At 36.5% G+C, this 12,674-nt stretch overlaps 1 protein-coding gene across 1 annotated transcript; it reads right to left on the bottom strand.

Moving 5' to 3' along the window:
• Positions 1–931: 931 nt before the first annotated feature.
• On the bottom strand, positions 932–8,061 carry LOC113532527 (interferon-induced transmembrane protein 1). Its single transcript, XM_026923925.3, has 2 exons — positions 7,660–8,061; positions 932–1,485 (listed from the first exon to the last, which is right to left on the bottom strand). Exons 1-2 carry the CDS (start codon positions 7,960–7,962, stop codon positions 1,315–1,317), a joined length of 474 nt encoding a protein of 157 aa, XP_026779726.1. The 5' UTR covers positions 7,963–8,061; the 3' UTR covers positions 932–1,314.
• Between the last annotated feature and the right edge of the window lie 4,613 nt (positions 8,062–12,674).

Below are 12,674 nucleotides of genomic sequence, written 5' to 3' on the forward strand. Positions count from 1 at the left end.
GTAGAAAGAAGTCCAGCCATAGACAAAGGGTGTAACGATCTGACGATTTGGATCGATGCTTTGATTAAAAAAAAAAACAATTATAAATGGATTAGCATCAAAAAAAGGAGAGATAACTGGCCTGTAAATATAGTTAATATTTTTAAAGTGATGTGTAAATAATTTAACAGGCTAGCTAGCTGATTTTTTCCCACAACTCTGATACTTTTAACATAGTCCTTCTCTTCATAATCATCATTCCTGAATTAACAAAGTTGGTCACATGTTGATCGGAGGATACTAAATCGAATCGTATCGTAGCAGATTCAGTGATCTCGACAAATATGAAATCGTTGCCTTAAGAATTGCATTTGTTTTGTTTACGCCGTTAACCGGAGAGCATATTGCTGTGCTGAAAAAGCGAGTTGCCAACGTGTGTTAGCGTAGAAGCTGTGAAGCTAGCATTAACGTTAGCTATGGGAATAAATCCACTTGAAAGATGATTATTTCACAATAAATAAATAAAATTTCACAGCTGTCTCATTACATGGGAGCATTAGAGGAAATGCTTCAAGGGTTTAAAATAAAATTTCACAACTTTTACTTCACTTAATATCCTACAAAAGTGTACCTTACTTTTTTTTTTTTTTGCAGTTTTAAAAAAGTTCTAGCAGGCCTTTCACAGCCCTTTAACTCCACGAGTACAGATTTACTTCATGAATATTATCTAACTATTTAAATATGTCGAACAATTTACACCACTCAGTTCATAGTGAATAGATATGAAAGGGTTTGGGGGCGGGGTTACAATTCATACCCTCATTTTCACAACATTAGTTGAAAGAGTCGTGGGTGTTTTTTTTTTAATTCTTTTAATGATTTTCAATGAGGTCAATTTACTTCTTTCTATGAACATGAATGTGAAATATAAAATAAAGACTAAAATAAAGAATACACACCAAGTAGCCAGTTTATTAGGTAAGTTTATGTAATAATGACTAAAATTGGAAAGCAGTGGATAACAAACAAGTGCTGCTGTATAATTATTAATTATTTAATAATTATAGAATGGTGTTATTATACATTGAAATACAGGAATAGGAACAGATGCATGTATATGCTACAAACGCATAACCCATGAACGTGCACTGAGCTCTTTATGTATTTATATAAATCTCTGCTGTCACGTCATATTTAGACATTAGCTCACTATTATTTGACATAAAAGCAAACAAACTTTTGCCTGATGCTGTACATACAAAATGAATCAATATGCAATATAAAAAAAATAATCTTGTTATGAGTAATTGTGTCTTGGGAAATCTCTCTCATGTTTCAGTTATAATTGGATACTTTCCACACAGCCGTAGCCGAGACGATGACGAAGATGATGGAGATGACGAAGGCGGTGATCCCGAGCCCCAGAGCGATGTGGTTCAGGAGCCGTGCCGTGTGAGAGTTTCTCAGCGCCAGGTCTCTGTTGCCGGTCAAGTTGGCGTCCCGAGTCTGTAAAAGCGAAGAGAGAGACATCACGTGTCTGACAGGATCTACTAAATCTCTTACTAGATCATTTTCATTGCTTGAAAGAAGCAACAATAGAAAAAATAATCATATATTGTTTTATTTTAATCTTATATTCTCTTTCAAGATATTTTCACTTGCTCACATATTTAAATGTAAGACAATTGTGTGTGTATGTGTGTGTGTGTGTCAGGCTCTATAAACATATGACAGAGTCGAAACTGGGTATAATTCTGCATTTGATATTAATGTTACGAAACAAAAAAAACAAAAAAAAAATTGATTTTCCTTTAAGGAACATATGGCGAGTTAGTGGGGATTTAATTGGGATTTAGCGCTGTTGAATTCTGCATTCTGATTTGACAGATTTAAAAAAATCATTGATATATGATATAGTGGGTTTTTTAAACGTTTTTAAGACGAAGAGAAGTTTATTTAACATCTATGGAAGGAGTCTCCAGTGTCAGTGCTTTGTAACAGTCAGAGGTAAAGCTGTAACTTTAAGTTTTCACACATCTTCAGGACAGAGGAGTTCACAGATTTTGCAGTTTCTCAGTAACATGACAAGCTGCATTTTTTTTTATTGTCTTATGACAAAAATAATCTCGCTGAGACAATGTGGGAACAGGAACTAAAATTTCACATTAAATTGAACTATAAACGGAGAAAAAGTATGACTTCCTTAATAAATAAAAAATTGTAATTCTTGGGAAATTGCTGTGGTATATGAGTGGTGTGTATACAACATTTCCTAGCAAAAGGAACTGAAATCTACACAGCTGTTAACATGGGGCTTGACTGAAGGAAAACATTTGACACTTTTGAAATTAAAGCTTTTCCATATAAATTTGTGTGAAACATTATGACATCATCATCACCATTATTATTATTATCAATAGTATTTCATGCTGATTTATATTTTCAGTCTTATTTCTGAAAATACTGTATATTTCCATCGATTTCCATGATGCAGTATAAGGAGTTGTAATTTCATTAACTGCCAGTTTATTAAATCTGTGCAACTAATAAACCTCTGGCTCAGTGTGAGATGAATCATCAAACTCTTACTGCAACTTTGCATGAGGTGTGTGTGGGAAAAATAGATATTTTACAGTGGAAGCAGAAGCTGTGGTTGCAAAAAAGCTGAACATTTGTATACTGAGTATATACTGAGTTGTGGTCAAGCTGCTTCCTGACTAATGACTAATGGCTGTTTTTGCCTAGCGACATGATCAACGTTCCCACAAATCAACTGCCAGGTTCTTACAGTTCAAGTCCTGAAACTAACATTCTCTATAGTGCTTTTTAGGAAGTAAGCGCCAAGATGGCTGTTGGTGGGTTTTAAAATAGGGGAAGCACAGGTGTGTGTTATTTAAGCAACATCGCATGAGCGAGTGCTGTTATACTGAATATCAGCATTTGTTGTACTGACGAGTGTGAAATTGCTTTTATACAACAGTGCCATAAACAAGAAATTATTAATCGAGTAGCTGATATTTCAGACACAATATCATTATAATCTTTGCTCCGTCAGTGAAGAAGCATTGCATGTTGTCATGCCGAAACACAGACTGACTGACAGGAAGTGTAGCCAGGAACTGGCTTCCTGTTTAATTCTCAGTCTCTCCTCATACCGCAAATAAGAGCGTTAAAAGACTCTTCCAAAATTGGTAGTGTCTGCCATGTCGTGCTAGAAAGCAGCTCTAGCTAGTTAGACACATAAATAAACAAGAAAATTCCAAAATGAATACAAATAATCAAACATAACTTTATATTTACAATTTATTTACAGTCTGTGAATTGGAATTTCAGTGATTGGAATTTGGTTATGAGGTTCCGCCTCTCCGAGAGATCTCCCACTCTTCACATCGAGAAGCCGAATGTTTGGCTGGAACAAGCGAACAGCGTGTTGTTCAATAAACTTTTTTTGATAAATCCACCCCTGAAGCACTCCATAAAAGGTCCATAAAAATTTCATTGCTGTATTTTAATGAAACTTTACAGGAAAGCGGGCTTCCTGTGTAGTCTTAAAGCTATCGATTGGGATCGCCACCCTCGGTAAAGATGCTTCAGATAAAGGTTAAACATTAATACAAACAAAATGTTAAAAGAAAAAAAAGTCTTTGTGCTAAATTTAACCTCACATATTTTTATTTTTATGAGGCGTGCTGAAAAGTCTGGATGGCTGAATCTTCTTAACATTATTTTATAATCACTTCATGATCAGAAATGTTACACAAATTAGCCTACATTCAAGATGTTTTTACTTAGTTCATTTTGTTCCAGGGGCAAGAAATTCCAGTAAACATTCCCAATAACTGTTTATAGCACGCTAAAAGAGACAAATATGCAAGGAAAGACAAAATGTTAACAGATACATGCCCATGATTAGCTGGAAGTGAGCTCATCAGCCAGAGAAGAAAAGAAACAAGGCGTGTTTACAACCCAGTGGTTCCAGTAACTCATTCTCTCTCTCTCCCCCTCCCCCTGACCACAGACGTGTCAGGCTTCGATCTTGTGATCGTGTTAAAAGGTGTATATCAGAAGATCTGTGCCACTTGGGAGCTCTGCAGAGACGGTTTTATGGAAGCACTTTTGTGTTTTGCAGTTGGAGGTTTGCTGCTCCATCACTAAGCCATGAACAAACTCACATTTCCAACATTCACTCATGCATCCAGCACTGACGTGGTCAGGGATTACTCTTGCCTAAATGCCAGCTGACAGGTGGCAGGTTCCCTTTCTTTTGCCAACAGAAGCAGAAATACAATACTATTGTGTTAACCGTATTATCTACTATTCATCTATTACACTACCTTTTATCTGTTATTTCCATGTGGAGATTATAACTTTGTACTTTTTCATCAGGCATGCATTTGGATATTACACTAACTACAAAGTAAAATAATGAGTGTCTGCACACGGACATCATCTCTCTATCTCTGACTTCATCGTACAAAAAACTCAGCGGTGTCACATTTGCACTAATGGCTTTGCTTAAAGACATGAGCTGATGGAAGCCACAACCCTAAACAGCCAGCGTCCATTTCACCATGATAATTTAAACCCGAAGAGGATGTGACTCAGAGTCTTATCTGTTATAATTTAATCCCCATATTCAGGCCTCCTCACTCAGAGAATCCCTGTCATCATACAGGTTGGGGCTTGAAGTGAAAATGTTCTGTAGAGCAATTATCATCCTGCAGTAACAGTAACGTAATAATCACGTTGAATGGTGTGAAATTTAAGTGACACGTGGTTTTTAGGCAAGTTATATTTCAACAGCTGTATTTTTTTTAATAATAATTATTAATTATTTTAATAATAATTTTTTTTAAGTAATGCGTGTGGTTTGATTTTCACATGAAAATTTAATCATTCATTTATTTTCAGATGTTATTTTTTTCAACAATATCTGTAGGGCATTTTTCATTTTCTGACACGATTAATTGATTTTACTTTCACGCATATTTTATTGGCATAGTAGTGAGTCAGAATAACTTCCTTTAGGCATCACTAAACGCAAACGAGCTGTGGCGGGATCACACTTTGCACTTTACAGGTGACCGACATACCCACACAAAAAAAGTATGAAAAAAGAAACAGGATTTCTGAAAATATTATAAATTCAGCAGAAAAATTTGAGTTCAGTTTGGCTTACGCAAACATTTTCATTTTCAATAAAACGTTGATAAGTGAGGCCCAGTGTCTGCACATATACAATTTCAGGCAAAGATTTATGATCACAGGTGAAATGTGTATGTAGGTGAAACATCATCATTGCAAAGCCAAGGCAGGTAATCAAGAAAAACCAGAAGATTCCCAACGGGCCGTTCACATGGTGGATTAAACGCAATCATCTTTTTAAATGAATCACCATGGAAGCCGGTAATGTGCAAATCACTTACTCACTCACTCACACACACACACACACACACACACTACTACAGGCAGTCAGAACACTTCATTATATTACTGAAAAGATTTCCTCTTCAACAATATATTGCATTATATTGCAGAGTATTTCCTCATCAACAATTTTATCCATGTTATAAAAAAAAACTGAACAATTACTAAATATACACCACAGGGCTTCTGTATCCTGCATTCTGATTGGTCAGAAGGTGTTGATTCATTTTCTATAACAGCAGCTCTGGCAGTAGTGCAGCTGCAAATCACAGGTTTGTATCAATATTAATGCGCTCTTTCGTATAAATAACGTTATGGTTTCGATAGTTACAGCTCATTCACAGGGACGTGTACGGCAGACGCTCCACACGAATGCATTAAAAAACATATTAAATGTTTATGGAAGGAGTCTTCAGTGTCAGTGCTTTGTAACAATCAAACTGTAGATGCAGCTGAAGATGCATTCTGGGATGCTTTTCTGCTCACCACGGTTGTAAAGAGTGGTTATTTTGAGTTTCAGTACCCTTCCTGGCAGCTCGAACCAGTCTAGCCATTCTCCTCTGACCTCTCTCACCAACAAGGCGTTTCTGCCACACAAAACTAGATGTATTTTGTTTTTCACACCATTCTGTCTTATCTCTAGAGACTGTTATGTGTAATATCAGCAGGAAATCACCAGCGTAAAAAAAGAACAGCTTGTCTTGCACCAACCACCATTCCACGGTTAAAATCACACATTGAGATCACGTGTGTTTCTCATTCGAAGCTCTTCACCTGTATTTGTATGATTTATATCCAGAGCTGGCCCTCATCTCCTGTATATAAACACAGACACTGTAAACGCCACGACCATGTCTATATTTGTAGCTGTTATATAGGAGGAACTCTACTGTAGCGTGGTTTCGAGTCTCATGAAACAGGAAAGTATTAAATTTGGAAGCGTCTTATCGGAGGCACAGACAAACAGAAAAGCTACAGATAAGATGAGTGAGGGGAAAAAGGAAGAAGCCTGAGAAGAAAAACTTGCCTTGCAGCGAGTTAACTGCCATGACACTGCCATGTCACATTTCAAATGAAAAAGAATCTTTTCTCAGATGTCATTTTTAACAGTTAGAGGTGAGAAAGTCAGTGAGAACAAGAAATGAGGAAGATGTCTGAAAAGCAGAACACTTTCACGATATTGCAAGGCAAAAAATCCCAGCACGGGAATCAGTACACCAATGCTGCAACATTCCTGATGCAACACGGGACATCAACCTTGACATCATGTGATGAAATTGATGACTGAAATTCTCGCTCTGGAACATGGACTAGATTAAAATGTTGTGTGATGAAGTGGCGTTCCGGTTACCACCCTGAAGTCGATTATTTCCCAACGGTTACAATTATTTTATTTACTGCATCGCATCAACACTGCACCTTTTATTTCATATGACGTCAAATCAAGTGAATACAGTTGATTGCAAAAGTTTGTGCCCCCTTACGATTAAAAAATAAAGACAGGAAAAAAAAGGTCATTTAAGTTATAGCAATAAGATATTTAGTGTGATTGGTTTCAGAGATGTTCTCTAATCATTAAGTAAATATGCAGCGCATTTAATAATAATAATAATAATAATGATAATAATAATAGTAATAATAATAATAATAATAATGTCTAACTACTTGATGAAATGAAAAGCACAACCCCGTCAATCTGTCTGAACAAGAATTACAGCTCTTCATGGTTTTTAAACTCAATACTTTCAATTCCTAAATGGTTTCTGTGACTCAGTCGAATGATGCAGAGCCAAACGCAGCAAAAGGCTCTCTAACGTGAAGGAGAAAAACAAATATTCTTTTGTGTAGTTCCATGAATTACGTCACATAAGCTCTCGTGTTGTAAATGAGTGAGATGTAAGCTACATCTTACATCTTGAAATTGCTAGAATGTCTAGAAACAGGCTAGTATTGTATTATATTAGTTTTTATCATATCTTAATTATAAATAGTACATAAAACTGTAAATGTGTCTACATTTGAAATATTTTAAAATAGCTTTTATAGCATTTAAAATGTCTTAAATGTCTAGAAATAGAAATAGTTCACGATATTATTATGAAATAGTATTATAAAAGTGTTAATGTCAAAAATGTCTTTATTCAGAGATAAGAGTGATATTTATGCTGATAGATAAACAGCCAGACAGGGAGATAAAACAGACGTCTCAGTGTTGAGGTTTAGAAGAAGTCTATGTGCGTTGTTCCTACTTACGTTGATGGAGTAGATGAGAGCGGCGATGCCCAGAGGTAAGCAGCAGCACAGCATGGTGAAGATGGAGTAACCCAGGTAATCAGGGACGGGGCTCATGTGAGTCACCGGGGTCACGTACACGGTGGGCTGGACGGTGACGGCAGCCTGACCTGGGTACGCCTGGGCTCCATAAGGTGCACCGCCGTACCCCTGGGCAGGAGGGTAACCACCCTGAGGGGCGACCCCTTGGGCTGGAGGATACCCCATATCTGCCTGGTACGCTGGAGGATGATCAGCCTTTTCATTTCTGTAGCTGGGATCCATTTTTAATTCTGCTTGCTCTGATGAGTCGCACGTTCGTATTCGGGTGTCTGACTGTCCTCTCACCACTCTACTACCGTTCTTCTTGATCTTGTTTGCTGCTTATCATCATGTGACCACACCCATGTGTGGGCGTTTACATACTGCCACTGTCTCGCACCAGGCTGCAAGAGGCAATGAGGAGTACAGACAGCAGCACAAGAGCAGATGCATGAAAAATATCATTCAGAGAAGGAAATATATTGATTCACTTTCTCTGGCCAAACATCAGTGATAGTGTGTAAGACTATAGCCATCATAGTCTGAGGAAAAAATACACTAATCTGTACTTTTCCCTGTCACTGGTAAGGTAGTGTATATTTTCTGCATGAAGTGTACTTTTAAATGATTAAAAAGCTAAGTAAAATTACAAGGCTGGTCCTTAAGGTCCAGTTATGTACCATTAAATCATTTTTAAAGGTTTGCAACATTCATATCAGTATGCAGAAGATACACACTACAGATACAAAGATGTACTCCTGATAGCACCACACCAGTTACAAGGAAAACTTTTTTTTTTGACCAGTCAGGTGTGCGAATATGTCTATAATTTCTTTTACTGTGTATTTTTATTTCTATAAATGCATCCATCTAATTGCTACATAACCTTTAATGCTTTAGCACTTTACATTGCATGTTCATATAGTAAGTAATATGAACCTGATTATTAAATATTAAAAACTATTCCTATTGTTTTTTTTCCACTCTCACGTGCCAGGTGGAGTTTTGCCTTTCTGGAATATCAGGTACAGCTCCTGATGTCATTTCCGCACCCGTGCTCGGGTTACAGTTAAGCGGAAACTGATTATGATTTATAAATTGACAGTATAGTAATAAAACAGTCAAATGTAATGCAGTTAAAAACAGCACTGATGCATCTCACAACACAACAACAGCGCGCGTGAACATGCACACACACGCAGCTCGCGCGGTTGTACCCTCAACCGTTTCCATGAGAACGGATCATACCACTCCACGCTGGGGAAGGGGGGAGCACGATGCATTACACACGCTGTGTAAACCATTTTACATTCGAAAATATTTCTTCAAAGTACATTTACTCGACATATTTGATAGATTATTGTGGATGCTATTCTTTAGGAACTATTTTACAACATTCAGTGGGATTGTCTTAATTGTTTGGTTGCAACCATTTAAGCTGACCAGAAACTTGTAGCTTATGGAAAGCCCCTGAGTTCAAAGTCCAGAGGAGAGACATGATGTGCAGTATATAACACACTGTATTTCAAAATGAACAGCCAGATAAAGACAGTTTATAGCTGCTATAACATAAGTGAGAACAGGAACTAACTTGTTTCACGGACATTCCACAGCATTAACCGTAACTATAAACGGATAAAAAGTATGATGTGAAAAAGTATGAGTTTTATCAACTACATAAATTGTAATCGCTGCCATGTATGAGGAATGTAACACTTCAGGACGTGCTGTTATAACAAACAAAAATGTGCAAAATGTATACCAAAACTGAACTGATTTTACTAGACACGGAGTTACTGGAAAAGTCCTTAATGCTTATTATTAACAAAAAAATCAAAAACACTCGTAAAATTTATGGAAAAGTAGTTTACAGTGTAACGCTCTCACTCTACATCCCCAAATATTATAAATCTTGAATTTGCTTTTGGGAAAAAGGAAGATATTTTTGTCTTTGTCTTTTTTTTCTTATGTTATTTATGTTATTTCTTATGTTAGTGTTGCGTAATGATTGTTTGACGTAATCTTTACTTGTTAGTTGTTAACCATCTGTTTCAGTTTAATCTTCAATCTAATGTAACATTCCTTTAAATCCTTGAAAAAAAGGACATGCTGTTATAGGAAACTAATCAACGTCGGGGTGGTGAGAGTACCTCCGCTTCATCACACCACGCTGTCACTCAGTATTTTACTAGCGCAGCGTGACGTGGAGTGTTTTATTCCTTACATATAGAACTGTCTGTGTTAAACATATTAAATATATTAAAATCATATTGAAATGAATTATGTGAAAAACAGATGTCCTAAAAGGAAGAAATTGGGAGAGACTCCATCAACCACTCCAGTGTCCAGTATAAAGGATAAATCCATTTATATTTTTTAATATTTTTTATATTTAAACACTAAGAACTACTGGGACTAGAGACGGCACGATATCACTTTTTCTTTCCTGATACCGATATCTGATACGTTTTCTCCGATATCCCGTGCACCATTTTTTGCTGGTATTGGCCCGATACTGATCCTGAGTAGGGCTGCACGATATTGAAAAATATAGAAAAATGCGATATGCGATAACTTGTTAAATAATGCGTTATGATATGCGGTAAGATAATGCTATAAGTGTGTAAAATCCATTTAAATTATATTTATATATATTTGCATATTAAAAAAGTGAAAATGACATTTCCTCATGCTCTTTTGAGGAAAAGAAAGCATTCTCTGCTATCTGCGTCGCCCTAAAACTCTGACATTTCGTAACTTTTTGAAGTATTAACATTTGCATTTACATTTGCGATATTTTGATCGTTTTGATATATCGTGCAGCCCTAATTCTGGGTATCAGATTGGTGGCATCTCTAACTAGTACATCTCATGGAGCCGTGTTTCTTAAGCTCTTTTATCAGGACACTGATTGGAGAAATTCAGATTCTTGATAAAACTGAAGCACAAGACAGACAACAGCTGGAAAAAAAAAAAAAAGACAGAGTAGGAAGGTTTGAAACTGATGCTAAAGAGATAAACCACACAGTTGTTTTGAAGAACTGAGCAACAAAGGTAACAAGCTGTGTGTGCGTCACTGAAAACCTACATGTACACATGCGGTGAAGAGTTTAAATTTAGGAAACTTAGCAGCATTTACATTATGCTCTGATTATTCTTTGTGATTCTTGGACTTTTGGATTCATTTTTAATCTCATGGAAAAAAAAAAATTATAATAAACCATTTAGTTTTGATACTTAACACAACTTTAAGTACATTTACATTAATGCTTTAATACCAAAGTAATAGTATAAATAATAGTTGTGATTGTGGAATTATATTTTCATGATGATATTTTGGATAATGTTTATCAAATTAATGACTAAAGACATAAAGACAATGAAATGATAACTGTATATCGTATGTATAACTCTCTAAGCATTATGATACCATTCGATAAAAAATGTTTGTAGTGCTTTTTCTACTTAAAATAGAAAACTAGCAACTTCAACGAGCACGAGGAACGAGATGCAATACATAAAGTGAAATGTTTTACAAATGCATTGTTTAATTGTCCTTCTCTAATCATCATCTTCATCCTCATCTTCATCTTCATCCTCATCCTCACTCTCATCTTCTCCATGTCAGGACGCTACCATCTCATCTTCTTCATCATCTTCCTAAAGAAGCCATCTCATCCTCACAAAGAGGCATTCATCTAACATATAAAGAAATAATGCACAATAATTCTAACATAATATATTAAAAATATATATAAATTACCAACAAAAAAATGTCTATAATGCAAAAACATTCAGTTCATTCTAACTGTGCTGCTTATAAATGCAGTACTTCGGCTCTGTAACTATCTAATACTGTTGTTACAGCCTAGTGACATTCTGTTATGGGCAACATGCACATTTCCATAATCTTCTAACACACATGTATAAACTTTGGAAAGTTATTCAGAATACATCTTTACTTACCAGTAAACATGGATCAAACTTGTGTCTTGATGGAAAAATGACTGCAGCAGTGGTTAGAGTTGTAGAGACTGTTTTACTAAAGAAAATATGGTGCTGCAGCACACATGCACATCTTCTGAACTAAGAATCAAATTGACTGGCAGTGGCTCACATGACCAGTGATTGCATTTCGATTGGTTAGTATCAGGTCCACCTCTCGTGATGAAGAATGGACTGTGGAAGTTGGTTGTTGTTTTTAATGTTGCAGCAAGCCGAGGGTATAAGGGTACAGAGGGTTAAGGGTATATAGTTTGGTGCATGGGATGATCTCTGATTTTAACAGTAATGTTTTATTAAACAGATGAAAGGATCAGTACGGCTATGTGGACAAGGACAGTGTGTAATTGTACGAAGAGACCAATGTTGTGCTATAATTACTAATAAATGGCAAGATACACATGCTGGATATTTACAGGAGAGAAAACTCTGTAACTTGTAGTGTTGCTGGTTTGGGAATCACTGTAGGAGGATTATTACTGCATTTGACTGGAGGCCGTAACTCATAATTCCCAGCCGCCGACCAGGAAAAACAAACGAACAAAAAAAAAATGCTTCTACTCGGGAACTCAGGATGGACTCAGGAGTTCAGCAAGTGACGTCAAATCAAAATGGCCGCTCACAGCATGAACAGTAAACACAGCAGCACTTCTTCCCTTTAATGAGTTATATTGTATATACATGTATTAGTTTCAGATCAATCAACATACAGACAGGTTCTCTTGTGAAATCTAACACTGATTATACAGGAGTAAACATAAATCACTCATCACAGTTAGCTGGCGAGCAGGACACTAAAAAAAGACAAACATGGAGGCGTCTGTGAGTTTTTTCCCACTTTGTAGCTTTGGGATGAAGCAGAACACCGACTGCACGCCAGGTCTCCTCGTCCCACATCAGCGCCTGACCTCACTAATGCTCTCGGAGCTGAATGAACACAAATCCCCACAGCC

Source organism: Pangasianodon hypophthalmus, chromosome 22 (genome assembly GCF_027358585.1).
Source record: "Pangasianodon hypophthalmus isolate fPanHyp1 chromosome 22, fPanHyp1.pri, whole genome shotgun sequence".
Taxonomy (NCBI): Eukaryota; Metazoa; Chordata; class Actinopteri; order Siluriformes; family Pangasiidae; genus Pangasianodon; species Pangasianodon hypophthalmus.

What these genes read in the sequence shown, in the direction of transcription:
- LOC113532527 (XM_026923925.3), bottom strand. Translation starts at nt 7,962, where the DNA reads ATGGATCCCAGCTACAGAAATGAAAAGGCTGATCATCCTCCAGCGTAC. An exon ending in CTCTCATCTACTCCATCAAC is followed by an intron (nt 1,486 to 7,659) that starts GTAAGTAGGAAC and finishes TCGCTTTTACAG; the next exon opens with ACTCGGGACGCCAACTTGAC.